The 18,389-nt window shown below is 40.5% G+C and overlaps 1 protein-coding gene across 2 annotated transcripts in view; it reads left to right on the top strand.

The window, feature by feature from the left end:
- Nucleotides 1-18,389, top strand: part of LCLAT1 (lysocardiolipin acyltransferase 1) — an 82,255-nt gene that overhangs the window by 20,449 nt on the left and 43,417 nt on the right. For both annotated transcript variants that reach the window (XM_053383003.1, XM_053383002.1), the window contains exons 2-3: nucleotides 7,873-8,041; nucleotides 12,557-12,755. In XM_053383003.1, coding sequence (XP_053238978.1) covers nucleotides 7,877-8,041; nucleotides 12,557-12,755 — 364 coding nt within the window. In that variant the 5' untranslated portion in view covers nucleotides 7,873-7,876. The remainder of the gene's footprint in view (nucleotides 1-7,872; nucleotides 8,042-12,556; nucleotides 12,756-18,389) is intronic.

An 18,389-nucleotide genomic window follows, 5' to 3' on the forward strand; every position in this document is an offset into this window, starting at 1 on the left:
TAGAGATGTTTGAGAAGAGATGCTGGTTTAGTTCTTGATATCCAGAGAAGTCCAGAAGGGTAAAAAAAATTCAGCATTTGCTGAGGGGAGTGGATTGAAAGATGACATAGCAAAATATAAAGAAACCTACCTAATGATTATTTCAGTTTTTTCGATACTTGGTGGAGAAAAGTGTGTATTTATATTCCTTTGATGATGGTGAGGTCTGAGTTTGGGGGTGGGCAGAGACGGGGATTGCAGCTGATTTGAAAGTAGGATTCTAAATTGGATTGATGGTTCTGAAGATTTTTCAGAAGCTGAAAATGCACTTGAACGTAGAGGTCAGATTTTGGCTACTGTGCAGCTGCTTGGACATCTCTTAATTTTAGAAACAGTTAAGACTTTTATTTTTAACCAGAAGATAGGAATAGATTTTGTATTGTTTCATGTATTTCATGGGATGCAATTCTTCATGTGTGCATTCTCGCTTACTGTAGAGGCCAAGATCTTGTTTTAAAGCATTTTTGGAAACCATAAAAGGTTTTGATTTAATTCAACTGAACTTTAGAATATGGGAAGAAATCATTTTTGCCACAAACTCACAATAATACTTCTCCATGAATAGTAGTAGTAAAAATAAATATCTGAATATTCTCAAGCCAAAAGAATGGAAAATAGATAATCACAAAGACTAGCACTAGCGAAGAATAGGAATAAGAAATCAATGTCACAGGAAACATTGAGATTATGTTTATCTTTTGTATTTAGAAACCTGCCCGGAGAATATTTGCAAAAAGTTTGAAGTGAAACTTTAATCATGTGATAAAAGTTAAGTTGACATTAAGGAATTAAAGGATTAGTTTAAGCAGCTAGGAACAATGGTGTACTGGTAAATTTTGATGGGTAGGACTTAGAAAGGAAGCTGCTTTATACTGAGTCAGACCATTAGTCCATCTAGCTCAGTATTATCTACACTGACTGGCAGCGGCTTCCATTCCTCAACAGCAGAGCCTGGGGATAGATGCCAAGGACTGCATCTGGGTTCCTCTGCATTTAAGAGACATGCATGGTCTGCAACTGCTGTTCTACACGTCCCCAAAAGCCCTTTCTAAATATGACAGTCCCATAGCCCATATTCCTAGAGGGAACTGATATACCCTCCTGAAGACTTTGAATCAGCTGGCACTCATAGAATACTAAGCTGCAAAAGTTGGGTTTTGTTAGTATGTTGGAATTTGTCTGGGAAGATAACTCAGATCACTGATCAGTCAGGTGGCATGACTGCTATCCTGTGCATTGGTACAGTGGTGCCTCGCAAGACGAACGCCTCGCAAAACGAAAAACTCGCAAGACGAAAAAGTTTTCCGTTTTTGAGTCGTTCCACAAGACGAATTTCCCTATGGGCTTGCTTCGCAAGAAGAAAGCCCATAGGGAAATCTCCGGGGACCTCTTTTAAATGCTGGCGGTGGGGAGCAAAGCCTTTCGCCCCCCTCCGGCCTTCAGAAGAGGTCCTGGACCTCTTCTGAAGGCCGGCGGGGGGCAAAAGTCTTTGCTGCCCCCCGCCTGCCTTCTCGGGATAGCGGAGAAGCGCAACGCCTTTCTCCGCTATCCCGGACAGCTTTTGAAGGCAGGCGGGGGGGGGCAAAGACTTTCGCCCACCGCCTGCCTTCAGAAGACCTCCGCTGTCCCGGGGGCTTTTAAAATGCTGGCGGTCGGCAGCAAAGCCCTCCTGTCCCCGGAGCTTGCGGGGCGGGAGGTGGGGAGAAGGGCTTTTCTTCCCACCGCCAGCCTTCAGAACAGCCTTCTGAAGGCTGGCGGTGGGAAGAAAAGCCTTTGTGTCCCCCACCCAGCCTTCAGAAGAGGTCGGGGGACAGACTGTCCCCGGACCTGGTCTGAAGGCGGTTTCCATAGGAACGCATTGATTGATTTTCAATGCATTCCTATGGGAAACCGTGCTTCACAAGACGAAAAACTCGCAAGAAGAAAAAACTTGCGGAACGAATTAATTTCGTCTTGCGAGGCACCACTGTATCTGAAAAGCATGTTGAGTTTTAACAAAAGAGCTTGAGTCAGCTGCAGTGGCCCTTGTGGTCTCTTCCAACTCTATGATTCTATGATTCTATAGGAGTGCTCTAATGGTGTTTCCTGCTTGGCAGGGGGTTGGACTCGATGGCCCTTGTGGTCTCTTCCAACTCTATGATTCTATGATTCTATGATTCAGTGCAGCCTTTAGCTTTTAATTGGAAATGAAAGAAAGCTTGCCTTTTAAACTGCTAGAATAAAGTAGGAACCCCATCAAAGGAAAGAAGTATCCAGCCCCTGCTTGATTATTTTCCCCAGGCTCTGACTTGTTCTGTGCTTACCTGGCACAAATAACAGCAAAACTAAAAGCCTCATTATCACATTGTTCACTTCCCAGAACCAGGAGGGCCTGTTAATTACCCAGGCCTTCTACGAGTTATTTTTTCCATGTTTGACTGTAAACACAGGATGCATGAAAGAGCCAATCAGAGAAAGGAACATTGTGATGCATGGAATCATGATATCCATACTGCACACAACATGTTCCCACAATGGAGATCTGGAGAATGGAGATGAGAATTTCTGTCATCTAATCAGAAATTCTTATAAAATCATTGCAAAATGGTAATTGACACTCTAGAAACTTAAGAAATTGTAAGAATCCTCTGTCTAATTGCTTGTGATGTGAAACCATAACAGTTAATTTGATGCATGTATTGTGAAATTTCTTTTGCATTATTTTTTAAAAGAAAAAGTACAAGAAACAACAGGTTATACTGATGAATGCAGTAGCATTTATTTTAGGACACTGGAAGGTTTTTGCACAAACAGGAGACTGGATTGCTATTCCACTTGTTTAAAATCTACCAAAAAAAGTCTTTCTCAATTTTGGAAGACAATGGAGATGCTATTTCTTGAATTATAGTAAACAAAAATTAAAATGATTTGTTCTGAAGAGATGGGAAAGTACAAACCTGAAATCTGGAGTTGCTGAATGACTAGGGCTGCAGTCCTAACCCCACTAATATGGGAGTAAGTCTTATTTAATTCAGGAGGACTAAGTGGACATGGTTAGGATTGCACTGTCTGGCCGCATTCTTAACTCATCTAGGAGCACACCTCATTGAAGTCAAGTAGGCATGTTTAACATTGTACTGTACTGCTGATGGCCTGGTTTGGAAGCCCAGTTCCTAGCTTCCCAATTCATAGTTTAGCAGCCAGGTTAGGAAAGTGGTGATAAATCACGGCATCCCATTTCAAATGTAATGACTAACTTCAGTTTAATTAAACCAAGATGCAAGTACCGAGGAAGGAGGCAAAGGAGTACATGGTATTGCAAGTTAGGAACTGACACTGACTAGATCTAACAATTCGTTGAAGTTATTTTTGGAAGGTTATAGTCAATAAATAGTGTTGAATGATTTGGGAATATTTGTACATTAGGGTTTCTATATAGATTAGTATGCTTTTGATGCTCTTATGAGTTTTGGCTTTGAAATATTTTTGTTTCTTTTATGTGATTTAGTTATGTGTGTTTTGTATGTTTATTACAATAATAAACACTGGAATAAAAATGCAACTGTTTTGGAAAGTTACTTTCTATTCTTAGCCAAGAATGTTTAAAATTAACTGAAAAATAAAACAAAATATTTTAGGATTTACTGTCCCCTGTTACCTGGAAACAGAAAATGTTTTTCTCTTGCTATGGCAACAAGAAAATGTGAATGTACGATAAACCAATAACTTGGAGTTCTGCCACAAAATAGATGAGAAATCTGTTTAGTGCTGCAGTAGAGTTGTATCTCAAAATTTCCAGCCTCCACTTTGACCTAATTCATCCCCACACTTCTCAATCTTTTTGTAGAAGTGGAAAATTACTTGGAATAAAGCTTTTATATGGTATTTTAGAAGGTTTGCAAACTTATTCCCGTTATAGGAAAAGATGGCTGTTGAGTGTAGGAAAAAATGTTTCCCTAAGCTGATTAACAAAATGGACCATATTGGGATGGAGTTGCTTTTGCTTTCTTTGGACAAAGTAGTAGCAATGTATTGAATTCAGATTTTGAATGACTACTTCTATTGTGTCATTCAGGAGTGGACCTACTGTATATTTTCAAATTCCTAAGTAGCCTTAGATTTTGAGAAGCAAGCAGTGGATCATGGATAACTTTGGGCAGCCAAGTACCTGGGTTGAAGCTTTTTATTTAATTCACAGACAGAGACAAAATGACAAAAAGGATGGTTTAGTATTTTTCGGTGACAGGAAGGTTTTAAGAATTTATGCTGAAAGCTCACTGAGAGTGCACTGTTCCCCAAGTTTACTGAATACATTTTAAGTTGACATGAACCTAAGAAGACTGAGATAATGAAGAGCAGCTACTTTCAACCCAACTTAAGTTCCTTGTTGTTGTTGGCGTCTGTCTCAAGAGACAATGCAGTGCGCCTCCAGGGGTGATTATTCTTACTTGCAGAAGCTGAAATGAGACAGAGTGACTTACTCAGGCTCTTACCCTGGCTGTATTCAGAGGCCATGCTTTTACTTCTGAACCTTTGTCAGCTCGCAAACCATCATTTAGGAGGGGCTTGCTTGAAAATTACAGTTTGTGCCTGCTGCTTGCTGTTATACTGTATATTTACTCATCCCACCACACAGCTTACCCAAAATGGAGATAAATAGAGAAAGAAAGGAGAATGAAATCAACTACATCCAGTCCACACAACTCCCTTTCCTTACCAAGTGCTTTCCTCTTTTCACACTGCACATGTATTGCCTATTATGTATTTGGAAGCATAAGCCATGGTGTCGGTTCCTAACTATGGTTAGCAGAAACCATGTAAGGCATGATCCTTGAATGAAACCCATGGGTTGGTTGACAAATAACACTTTCCCATGATTTAATGCTACATGGATGAGCCTTAACAAGCCAAATGCTCACCAGAACAAGATGGTTTGAGCATATAACACCAATCCTGGCCCAACTTCATTGGCTGCCAATTAGTTTCCAGGCCCAGTTCAAAGAGCTGCTGTTCACTTATAAAGCCTTACACAGCTCAGGACCTCAATACCCTAAGTACATCCTCTCCCCATGCAGACTGACCCAGACCCTGCACTTGTCATCTCTATGTCCCCACTCCTGAGAGTTTTGGAGGGTGGCAACACAAAAACGGGCCCTTTCTGTGGTGGCTTCCTGACTGGAATGCTATCCCCAGAGAGGCTCACCTGGCACCATTATTTACATTATTTAGGTGCCAGGGACATTTATTATGATTATTTTATCATATTGTTATGCTTTTTATTATGTTTTCACTATTGACGTTCTGTAAAACGTTTTCTTAATGCTGTACACCACCCTGGGATCTTTTGATAAAAGATAGTACAGTGGTACTTCGGGTTAAGTACTTAATTCATTCCGGAGGCCCGTTCTTAACCTGAAACTGTTCTTAACCTGAGGTACCACTTTAGCTAATGGGGCCTCCCGCCGCTGCGCAATTTCTGTTCTCATCCTGAAGCAAAGTTCTGAACCCAAGGTATTATTTCTGGGTTAGTGGAGTCTGTAACCTGAAGTGTATGTAACCTGAAGCATATGTAACCCAAGGTACCACTGTATATAAATTGAAATGATGATGATGGAAGTGCAAGGCCCCTTGCATCCAGGAGGAGGACTCCTGCCAAGTTTAGTTTCAGCTTCAGAGAATCTTGGCTTTGCATTACTTGTGAACCAGTAATTCTGGCTTAAAGCAAACAGTGGTTAGTTTCTAAAACAAGCAGACCTCAAACCATGGGTTAGCTGGCATGTTTTAACTTCTGATTGTGTTTGCACATGATGCTAAGCCATCATGCTTTGACATTTAAAGTAAACTTGGCAGAGGAGGGCAAGGAAAGTAACATGTGAGCCTGATGCTTTGTTGAGACTTGTCTCCATAATGCTGAACCATGATTTAGTGTTACAGGCAAACAAGCCCAGCAGCTGCATGCACCTCCTGCCCAATGTGCATGGACAATAAGCTTGTGCATTTCTACCTCCAGTGCAGCTGAGAAGAGGATATCAGAAACTTCTGCTTCCATCTTCCATTTTCAACTATCCATGTGTTCTTGTTATGGCTGAATCTGGACAAACTGTACTTAGAGTTAGCTATGATTTATCGAAATAAGCAAAGTTCAAACCATGATTATGGACCATGATCTGTTTTATTAAATCATAGTTAGCATTGTGCACAAAAAGCTAAACCATGGTTCAGCATTATGTGTGAACCAAGCCAGTGAGTCAGTGGCAGAGGTGGAACTTCATGCTAGTCCTCCCAAATGCAAATTAGGTGGATTGGATAATATTTCCCGTATTGCTTACTAAAAATACTCTCTGGCATTTTGAATGAAAAGCTTTATAAGCAGTATGTGTGTTTGTGTTTTGTAAACAACAAGAGACTTTTTTTTCTTGTTCTGTTATTTACCAAAACTAAAAGCCACAATTTTAAAGCTGCCTTTTAGAGAGCTCTTCAGAGTAGTGAACAAGAAAAGCCTGTGCAAAGCTCCTCATCTTCTAAACAACCAATTTAATCCTAAATAATGGAAAACTGGCTATTTGCAGATTCTAATTTAGAAAATTAGTGTTTCCATATTTGTTTAATGATAACAAGGTGGCTGCTATGATGGAAAGTTTCCTAGACAATAATAAGATACTCTTTGGTCCACATTTGGCCAGCAACATTTCTTATTGTATCTAGCACATTTAATAACAGATCTACATTATGGTTCTAACCGACAGTAGAGCTACTCTGATAGTCTTTTCATAATTTATATTATCTTAATTATATTTATAATTTTATTCTGATTATATCTAAATAGAGATTGGTGATGTATTGTATTCATCCCAGAGTATGTTGCAATGGTGATTTGGGAATTGATGTAGCATTTTTTTCTTACAGAGGGGTCAGTTCTGCAGTAACATATTCTGCAGCAGAAGGTGAGAAAATTTTAGAGTAAACACAGACAGGGAGATATGCTCCCTTGGACACCCTCATTTGAATTCCCGTTAGGCTGAAGGCCAAACTAAATGTTATGCTAGTGCCGTACATGATTTATTCAAAAGCTGACTTGGGGGCCAGAGCTGGACCGGTACCTGGAGGGAGCAGGCTTTAACCCCTTGCCTCTGGTATGGCCTCATTTAGAATCGCATATTCTCACCCCCACCTCAGCGTTTCATGTTCCTTTACTTTTTGAAGTAATGCTTTTATTTAATTATTATAATTCAACAATTTATACACAGCTTAGCAGCGTAGTTTCTAAGCAGTGTACAGTGAGGTTACAAAGGAGATGCAACAGATAAAACAAGTTAAATTTTTTACCAAAAAGGCTTCCTTTTGTTCACAAAGTGCCTGTAGTTCAGGGAGGCAGGCGGCCTGTTTTGATTTCAACTGGGAAAGAGAATTAGGCTGACAATACTGAATGCACGGCTCCTGGCAGATGCAAGCTGTGCACCTGAGCCATGGGGGGACCATTACAGTTTGTGTCTGTTTCAAAACTTTTCAGGGCTCTCTTGGTGCAAAATCCACAAGATCTGTCTTTGCAAAATGGAATGAAAATCACATGCTGAGTACAAATTATAGGGTGGTGGGTTCAGTAATGGTGCAAGTTATCTAGGCAGCTATGTTGTGGGGTACACTGGAGGTACTGAATGGCTTTAAGAAACTGACCATCTCTGGCCTGAGGCTGACTTGCCAACAAACTGGTTTTATTCCCCTCTCTGTAGTTTCAAATCCAAAATGTATGACACAAATTGAGTACCGTCAATTGAAAACTTTGGAGAGGAGCCAATTCAGGAAGACATCAACATTGAAGCTGTTTCCATAAACACCTTCCTTTCTCTTTTTCAGAGCCATGGTGTCATGGAAAGGAATTTATTTTGTACTTACACTATTCTTGGGAAGTTTTTTCGGAAGCATTTTCATGCTTGGCCCCTTGCTGCCATTGATGTTTTTCTCCCCATCTTGGTATCGCTGGGTCACTGATCGCGTTGTGGCTACTTGGCTTACACTTCCAGTGGTAAGTTGCTTATATCTTACATCTTATGAAAAATCCCAACTGCTCAAACCACCCAGACTTAAAATGCCAAACAATGAATTTTTATATTCAATATTTGGACTTAGTTTCAGGTATAGAATTGCAGCCATGCAACACAACCTTGCTCTGTTCAGTAGACCTTATTATCCTAAGTGTATGCAGGATTGCAGGCATAATCTTCTATGTGCTGTCAGGATAAGCTTCAGGTGCTTCTATGTGCTGTCAGGATAAGCTTCAGCTTTAGGTGGTTAGCAGACCAGTAATACATTTTTTTAAAACATAAAATATTCCCAGACCTCTTAAATGTTACCTATGTGTTTGTTTCACTGTACAGTGAACCGTCCAGTTATGTATCGCTCTGGTTACATAACTTTCAGGTTACGAACGCAGCAAACCCGGAAGTGTATCCTTCCGGGTTTTGCCGCATGTGCAGAAACGGCGTCTCTGGTTACGTTTTTCTTGGGCTGCACACAGACCCCCGGAATGAATTAAATTCGTATCCGGAGGGTCCACTGTATTGATGGATTTCTTGTTTTTCTGCTGTTTTTACTGTGTGGCTTAACAACAACTTTGTTGTTGTTGGTTGACATGATTTTTGTTTGTAAGCTTACTTGAGGGGTAAGGTGACAAGGCAGAGTAGCCATCAAAGCAATATCCTATGCTGGGTATCTGTGTTAATCAGGAGTACATGCGCATACATCTCATATAGACCCTAAAAACTATAGAAAAGAAGCACCGGGCGAATGAATGTGTATGAAGTTTGACTATGGTTGCAGCAGAACGCTGGCTGACTGTTGAAGGAAGGGAAAATCAGAGAGAATGGAACAGAGTGTCCTGTAAGATCCTGGTTGGCCAGCTGGAACCCTGAACAGGAACACTTCACACTGCAACATTTTGTTGCAGGTCACACTTGGATTTTAGCGTAATGCTGAAATCAGAATGGAAGAAAATGTATAGGTCTGAAGTTCTGTAGTTCAACCATCTCATCCCCAGCACTATGTTTATGAACTGTAGTCTCACAGAAACACGTGAACACTGCTGTTCAGTGTTTAAAAAGCAACAGCAGTGGGGAGTTATAATTGTGCCCTGAGACTGCAGCCCAAAGAAGATTAATTTGAAGCCAGCTCCATTGAACTCAGTGGGAACTTGGTGAGTCTTTGGAAATAAATCAATGTAGGAACAAACTGTTTTCTTCTGATCATGTATTTGATTCATTTCCTGAATTATCGTAATGCCAGCATTTTTAAAGACTCTACCAGGTGTGCTTCCCTCCTTTATAATTCTATGATTCCTGTCTTCTTAAAACGGATTTCAAATATCTAATAAAACTGCACAGAGGCTATGCATTTAGAGGTTTACAAATATTTAGAATCCGTAAATAATCTGTACCATATAGTCACTTACATATTACTTTGTTTTCTCTGAGCAGAGCTCTGAAATAAAAATTCTGGCTAAATTCGTTTAAGGCTGATAGCATATTAAAAACCTGTTTTTAATAAGGAACAACTTATATGTCCCATGGTATATGTTTCTTTGTCTGCTTTGTCATGCATAAGCCATGAAGTGACAAATTCTCTAGTTCTCATTTTTTTCATCAGATGATGATGATCTCATTTATATCGCTCTGGTTACATAACTTTCAGGTTACGAACGCAGCAAACCCGGAAGTGTATCCTTCCGGGTTTTGCCACCTTTCCCCCAAGGAGCTCAAGGTGACATAAATGTATAGAATTTTAGGTACAGAATCATTGATTTGTACAGTTGGAAGGGACCCTACAATACAGGAATCTCAACTAGATCACACATAACAGATGACTATCCAATCTCTGCTTAAAAGCCCCTAAGGAAGGAGAGTCCACCACCTCTCATGAAAGTCTGTTCCAGTCTCAAACAGCCCTGACCTTCCCAATTTTATCCTCATAACAACCCTGTGAGGTTAATGAGTGTGAGAGGCAGTGAATGGCCCAAGGCCACCCAGTGATCTTCATGACTGAATGGCTCAGTCCCTAGTGCAGCATTCCAATCACAGCACCAGACAGGTATTACATATAGACGAATGACACCCAAAAATACCTCCTGTACCCTACATATCTGATCCACTTCCTGTACTCCATGTGATCCAACCAATGGAGGACAAAAGTGGCTTCACGTGGGATGGAAAACTTTCCTTCTCTGAAATTCCTTAAGGTGCCTTATTTTAAGATTTAAGCCATAGATTCCAGCAATCTTACCTGTATAATGGCACAACATTTATTTCTTTATTTATTTATTTACCTACCTACCTACCTTACTACATTTATGTACTGCAAGAAGCCCAGGGGTGTGTATGTGGCTCTTCACCCTCTTCATTTTATTAGGATAACAACCCTTTGGGGTAGGTTGGATTGAGAAAGAGTGGCAGACTGGGGATTTGAATCTGTGTCTCCTCAGTCCTAGTCCATCTGTTACACCACGATGACCCCACGATGCCTTTAGAAAGCTTACAGGTGGCGCATGAGGGCCACAGTACCCACTGTTTTCCTCTTTGGAGATATATTACTTTTGAGTGTGGGGGCTCCAGTTATCTATATTACTGACAGGGAAGACTTCCATGGGCAAAACTGAGAAAGTAGGAATGGTTTTGATGGATGAAGCTGGGCTGGGGAACACTTGCAGCACACACACTTGTTGGAGGCACCAGCTACCACTGTGTGTTAATAGTTGTAAGCAACATGTTAATGAGCAAAACTATCTCTCTCCCACCTCGATAGATGGTCAGTCTGAATAGCGGTGCAGAGTTTGCAATGCTTTTATAATGGTTCATTTTTAACCTTGATCAATAATAACATGCCAGTACTGCAGTTAGCTGAGTCATCCATTAATGCTTTATGCTCTTTATATAGTTCATTTCACACAGGGAACTAAAAGCCCTTCACAGAGGTAAGTGACATCTCTGCTGATTAGATGAGACATTGTCTGTCTTATTTCCTTGTTCCTTCATCTTTTCTAATTCTAATGCTGTTTTATATTCCAAACGTCAAGGTTTATTTTGGGTTAGAAGGCTTCACTTTTCCCCTTGGGTAGTTCAGGGAAGAAAATTGGTGTTTTGATTCTATTGTGGGTCTGGGTGCCTTCGTCACCTTTTCTGGCATTGCAATTGGTTGTTTTTAACCATCATCTTTGTATCCCAACCTTTCTCTGAAAGGCTCAAGATTGCATGACCATAGTTACTTTATTCTTGAAGCAACTCTGTGATCAGTTAGGCAGGAAGAAAGTTATTTCCTCTATAATTTGAAGCTGGATAACCGTAACTGTTCAAATAGTGTAAATACTATTCACTTGCGTAGTTATTTTAAAATGTCTTTTCTAATAACAATTCAAGTTGATGTGCAACTTTTTTTATATAAAAAAGACATCTCATACAAATTATAACAACACAGATAAATTATGTCAGGGGTAGGGAACTTCTGACTTACAAGCCAATATTGGCCCGTTCTCAATTTGACCCACAAAGCCATTTTCCCAAAGTCACTTCCACCCTTCTGCTAATGTCACTCATGACATCATCTGATGGATTGGAAGCTACGGTTAAATCCTGCGTTGGCTGCATTCCTGTTCCGAGCAAGAAACAGGAGAGCAGCACAGCTGAAGCAGCAGGATTTGACCTCCATGCTTGTCAGCTGATAAATCCTGCTTGGTTTGGCTGGATTCCATGCAGCACCTTCCTGATTCAGAAAGGGGACCTGTATGGAAACTCCTGCTGAAATGGAGGGGGGCACTGGCCTTGCAAGGTGCTCTGAAGTCCTGAGTTTGGGACTACAAAGCACCCTGCAGCTGACATAATAGGGAAGTCAGGAGATTGACAGATGGGATGTCCTGTGAAGCGTATCATTATCAGCCCATGGAGCCGAAAAGGTTTCCAACCCCTGAGTTAAATGATTCTGCCATGCAGCAAACCACAACCTGACCAGTCTATGGACAGAAAGAGCAGTGTCAGAGAAAGGCATAAAGAGATTGGTGTGGTATGAGGCTTCCCAGAAGGAATCATCCAAAGGGTAGATGCTATCAGGCAGGAGATCCCACAGCATAGGCAAATCTTGCTTCATGCATGGAAGGGTGAAGGTGTTCATTTTTTGGGGAGATAAATATGACTGCCTTGAATTAATGTGTCTATTTTCTGCTGCTTTCACCACAACCATAATGGTTCTTCTGAATCATGTGGTTATTTGACACTGAGTCCTTTGAGTATGCAAGGTCCACATTTTTTTCGTGCAGTGGGTGCTCTGTAATAGTCCCATTGGTACAGTTGAACAGTATGCTACTCCTCTAGTATGCTACTTTCCCCAAACCATTCTGCTAAATAATTTTTAAAAAAACTAGGTACATCTTAGAAACATGCACTGGCTACTATAAACCTTTGGTGCAAGATAATGTCTTGATTTATATCATTGTAAATTGTTTGTTCTCAGATATTTGCATGTTTTCAAAGTTAGTATAAAATCAAATTATTTCTCTTAGGCCTTACTGGAGATTGTATTTGGAGCAAAAGTGGTTATAACAGGTGATGGATTCATCCCCGGAGAAAGAAGTGTCATTATCATGAACCACCGAACTCGAATGGACTGGATGTTCCTATGGAACTGCCTGCTGAGATATAGCTACCTCAGACTTGAAAAAATATGTCTCAAATCTAGCCTCAAAGGCATTCCAGGATTTGGTAGGTCACCAACATGATAAAAACTTTCTTTTTTGTTTAGCTTTATATGATGTTGTAATATTTGCTACCTTATATGGTAGTTCAGAATATTTGATTTTAGCTCTGCTGTTTTTATAATGATGGGTTTCATTGTTCTATTTATTATTTTTCGGCATTATTGTTAGCTGTCTTAAGGGATCTGTGGAGCCATGCAGAAAGAGAAAAATTCCAAAATGATATCTAAAACCTTCTGTCTGTTAAGCATGTAAACTGCTTTCCAACTCACATTGGCTAAAATAATTTGTTTTCAAAATATGTCTTAAAATATTACTCTCTTCAGATTAGTTGCATATTTGTTTGTGCTGTCTTGTTTTATTGCACAGTAGTCAAACTCTTAGAAGATAAATCCCATTTCTTTTTCTGATAGACATACAAGTTTGGTGGATCAGGGAATGCTGTGAACATAGTGTATCTTGATTTCAGTAAGGCTTTTGACAAAATCTCCCATGCCATTCTTGCAGAGAAGCTGGTAAAATGTGGTCTAGATGAGGCAACTGTTAGGTGGATTTGTTGGTCGGCTTGATGACCTTAAGCATACAGCTGACAGGGCCCAAACTAACAAAAGAAATTTCAATAGGGGCAAATATAAGGTTCTATACTTTGGCAGGAAGAACAGCTGCACAAATATACGATGAGGGACACATGGATTACCAGTAGTACATGTGAGAAGGTCTCTTGGTGGACCACAAGCTTAACATGAATCAACAGTGTGATGCAGCAGCAAAAAAGGCTAATGTTTTTCTAGGCTGCATCAACAGAAGTATAGCGTCCTTATCAAGGGAAGTAATAGTACTGCTGTATTCTGTCTTGGTGAGACCCACCTGGAGTAGTGTCTAGTTCTGGGTGCCACAATTTAAGAAGGATATTGACAAGCTGGAACATTTGCAGAGGAGGGCAACCAAGATGATCAAGGGTCTGGAAACCAAGCTGTATGAGGAACAGTTGAAGGAGCTGGGTATGTTTAGCCTGGAAAAGAGGAGGTATAAGAAGCGCTCTGTTGGATCAGACCAAAGGCTGCTTAATTTTTAGCATCCTGTTTCCCATGATGCCTTTTGAGAAACTTGTAAGCAAGACCTATGGGCAGTAGCCCGCTCCTGCAACCATTATTCTGGGGCATGCTCCCCCTCTACCTGGAGGCAGCATATAGCTATCATGAGTAGTAGTCATTGATACCACTATACTTTTTTATTCTTGGTTTAAAAACTTACTAAGAACATTTATTCTTACCTACTCAGTACTGAAGATTCTGCTGTTCACAGCTGTGTTATTTTGATGGAATGTAAGTGACAGAAAGGAAATAACAAAGAGCCCGTTCAGTTGTAACGAACCATCACCTTTAAAGCCAACAATGCATGTTGGGCCTGGAGCGCTCCTCTCCCTTTTAAACAAACCACAATAGAATCTCTGAAGCTGATGTGTGCCATAATAAACTAAGGTTTATTAGGCCAAGTTCATCACGTCGCAACTGGCCTGTGAAGTAGTTCTTCCCTTTCCTTTTGCATTTAGAAGGGGCAGAAAATAAACAGCAACTCTTCAAATGTAGCCATGGCACTGTCAGCCTCAATCAACAAGAGAAGTCTCAAGGCATTGTTTGTATTCTCTTTATCTTATATACAGTATATCCTAGTGTGGTGATAATAGATAGTGTGGTACACATACCACTTTTGTAAGGGGCTACGCGTGTAGCCTGTGTTGGAACTTTCTAAGCACACAAGTGTAGCCCTCCTGGATCAGCTCCAAAGACGTATCCAGTCCAGCCTTCTGTTCCTCATAGTGGCCAGCCAGGTGCCTATTATGGGAAGCCCACAAGCAGGATGTTCATTTAGCAAAAGGTGCTCACTTCACTGGTTCACAAAAATATACTTTGTTTTATGTGTACACTTGTAAAAATTAAGTTAACTGGCCACCCTCCACTAGTTAGAGTTTGCCCTTTCAGAAAAGTTCTGATTGTATTTATTGCTTTCACTCACTATTCTACTATTACTTTGATTTCTCAGCTGATATCATCAGAAACTATTGAGGTACACTGGTTGCATTGTGCATACCAATCTTTAGTTTTGTTCTGTTGAACGTATAGGCTCTAACAAGCCTTCTATCTCAAACAAAATTTTCATCAGTTCAATCATACCCCTTTATTGCTAGGTCACCTTTACTCTTTCACCAATTAACTTGTGGAATGTATGGTATGGTACAGTTCACTTACCACTGGTATAACTGTAAGAATGAACAAAGAGTACCTTGGAGAGCATTTGCCTTTTTTCTTTTAATTACTTACCATTCTTAAAACTTAAATTACCCATTAGAGCTTCTGCCAGTAATAAGCAAATATGAGCATCATGATGATGATAACTTCAATTTGTTTTGCCAAAATCCTGGAGTCGTATTCAATGCTGCTGCAGTGGATTTCCATGCATACATGTGGAGCTTCCTTTTTATCTCCTATCCTTTCCAGCCCCCCTTCTCACATTCTTATAATCAGCTCTGAAGGTTTGGGGATTTCTTCAGAGAAGATTTTGGGGGTGCACAAGGAAAGAGAGGAAACAGGGGTCCCATTGCACCTCTGGAACTCTGCACATGGAGCATTGGATACAACCCTTGCTATTTACTGGCTGTTCATTCGTTCAGTCAATCAATCAGTCAGTCAGTCAGTCAGTCAGTCAGTCAGTCAATCAGTTATTAAATCCTATCTTTGGGGATATAAATCCTTCCAAAAAATACATTAACAAAATCACAATAACATTAAAATGTAACATTTTTTCAGTATCCTTCTCAGTTGGCAATTGATGCTAGATGACTCTGTATGAGGAATGGGAAGATTCAGATCGAGCAAGTTTTAAGTTGGTCTTTGCTTGCCTCTCTCTCTCGTCCTCTCCTGGTGTTCTTTCCACAGCGAAGTGGGAAGTTATATTAGGGTTTGTGGGTCACAGCTCCTTTCTGTGCAAGTGAAACGTGAGGTTACCAGAGCATGTTCCACTGTGGCCAGTGCAGGAATGGCCACAGCTAATGGGTCCTTTTCACCACCAAATCCACCTGAGCCTCAAGTGATGATAGCACTGGATTTAAGAGTATTTCCAGACTCTGAACCTGCTGCTTATGGATGAATGCAACCCTGGGAATCACTTACGAACAGCACCATCTTGTCAAGATTCAACCTCAGTTTATTGGCCCTCATGCATCCCACTGCTGCCTCCAGACAATGGACTACCACCAAAGCAGTTTCACCTAGTTCAGATGGTATGGAGAAATAGCGCTGGGTGTCATTGATGACACTGAGCCCCAAATCCTGTGATAACTCCACTCAAATTCATATAGATGCTAGATAGCACCAGGGACCAGATGGAACTTCGTCAAACCCCACAACACAACTGCCAAAGGGCTGAACAGAAGTCACCCAATGCTACACGCTGGAAGCAGCCCTGCAGGTTGCAGCAGAATCATTATAATATTATGCCTCCCATCTCCCAACCACAGAGAGGGAACCATGGCTGATGGTATCAAAACCTGCTGAGAGATTCAGGAGAATCCAGGAGTTGTTTGAGGTGGAAGGCTATGGTGGGATAACTTTTCCAGAAGTCTTTCAGTGTTAGCTATTCCCTGATGGCTGCTTCCCTTGCAATTTTTTTAAGATAATAAAATTCTCATATAGTGACTTTTGCAGGTTAATTTTCAATTGCATTTTTGCTGTTCCACGCAATACCACACATGTGGAAATAACCATGGCATGGCATTAGTTGTATCAGAAAATTGTATGGTTAGACCTTGGTCTGTTTTTCCAAGTTATGCATAATGCAGTAATAAAATTGTGGAAAGGGTCAAGTCCATAGCTTCTCCACAGGGGGGCCACCTCTTTCTTTGTGAAAGATAGTATTTGAGTAAGGTCAAAGGTTTCTGTTAAGCATAGGCCTTCCATTATCTAAGTGCTGTATAAATAGCTTGTGGTTTGCTTTGTGGACTGGAGGCAATGGACTCTTTAAGTGAGAGTCTGAGCAACAGTGACATGTGATATCTTCCAGCAATTTCATCAAGGGCTGTCAGAATTAATTACTTTAGAGTTATTTATATTATGAGGTAGCTTTGGGAGTGTATGTTGGAAAGTGTTCTCTGTAGTGTTATCACTCTTGTAGAATTGTTTACATCAGAAAGATGCATACCAGATTTTTAAAAAATTATTATTATTATTATTATTATTATTATTATTATTATTATTATTATTATTTTGGAAGTTGGAACATTAACCCTGCTCTAAATTCGTGCTGAGAAAGGGGAATAAAATAATGAGTTTGGATTTGATATCCCGCCTTTCACTCCCTTTAAGGAGTCTCAAAGCGGCTAACATTCTCCTTTCCCTTCCTGCCCCACAACAAACACTCTGTGAGGTGAGTGGGGCTGAGAGATTTCAAAGAAGTGTGACTGGCCCAAGGTCACCCAGCAGCTGCATGTGGAGGAGCGGAGACGCGAACCCGGTTCCCCAGATTACGAGACTACCACTCTTAATCACTACACCACACTGGCTCCACAATTGTAGTAGCTTGTAATCCTGCTTTTTATGCTTTAAATAAGTCTGGTCTCATAAAGGTCTGTGTTGTAAGGGAACATTTTGTGAAAAGTGATGGCTTAGAATAATAATTTGAAGGGATCAAAACACAAAGGCCAAAGGTTCGGTTAAAAAAGTGTTCATCTAGTCTCCCATAGGTAAACAATTCAGGCCAGTGTGATAAAATCACTAAAAACAACTAATTTGCATGTTTTTGCCTGCTAAGCAAATGTGCCAGATGACTCAAGTAAGCAAATCATTTACTAAACATCCTATAAAAGTTTTGTTTATACAAAATAGGGGTGGGGGAGAGGAAATAGTATGTTCCGATTCACTTGAAATGTCCATACCTTCCAGCTCAAGCTTCAGAAACTTAATGTAGAGGGCAAGGAGCCAATGTACTACGTGATTAACTGGGGGGGGGTCTTGTTGTCTGGGCAGCCAGGACCTCCATGCACACAGCCCAGGGTTGTACCCTGGGGAGGTCACTTTGGTGCCAGTAATGACTTCACCCTTATAGACACATTCCATTATCTCCTGAGACAGATGGATGCCAACAGCCTTATAGACTGAGAATAAGTAGGCAGACTTGAGGTTGCATGTCAAGCAATGAGACGAGCATCTGGATTAGAGGTGATACTTCACAGCAGAGTTCAAAGAAATAATAGATGCATATTCAACTGAGGTTTTGTTTTGCTGCAGCAGTCCTTACTGATGATTAAACTGAACCTTACCTGCATGCAAGTCTTCCTCCATTCATTCATGTGGTTTTGTTGGATCCTGGCTGTAGAGAAAGGATCAAACAAGGAAGCACTCGCTTTTCCAGAGATGGCTGGTGATGAAAGATGCTAGTGTCCATGGACATAAAGTAGAATTGCAGAGGAATGCTTTTGCATTTTTTAAAAAATAATATCAAAGCTGTAGCTTGTGTGACATTTTCTTTAATTCATAGCTAAATTTTCATGTTTTTCATCTCATACATACCCCACAATATTGAAGACATTCACATTTACTTTCACATATAAAAGAGAAAAGAAGTAAATGTGTCTTGCACTTTGTGC

The sequence above is a fragment of the Podarcis raffonei genome, chromosome 3 (assembly GCF_027172205.1).
Source record: "Podarcis raffonei isolate rPodRaf1 chromosome 3, rPodRaf1.pri, whole genome shotgun sequence".
In the NCBI taxonomy this organism is placed as follows: Eukaryota; Metazoa; Chordata; class Lepidosauria; order Squamata; family Lacertidae; genus Podarcis; species Podarcis raffonei.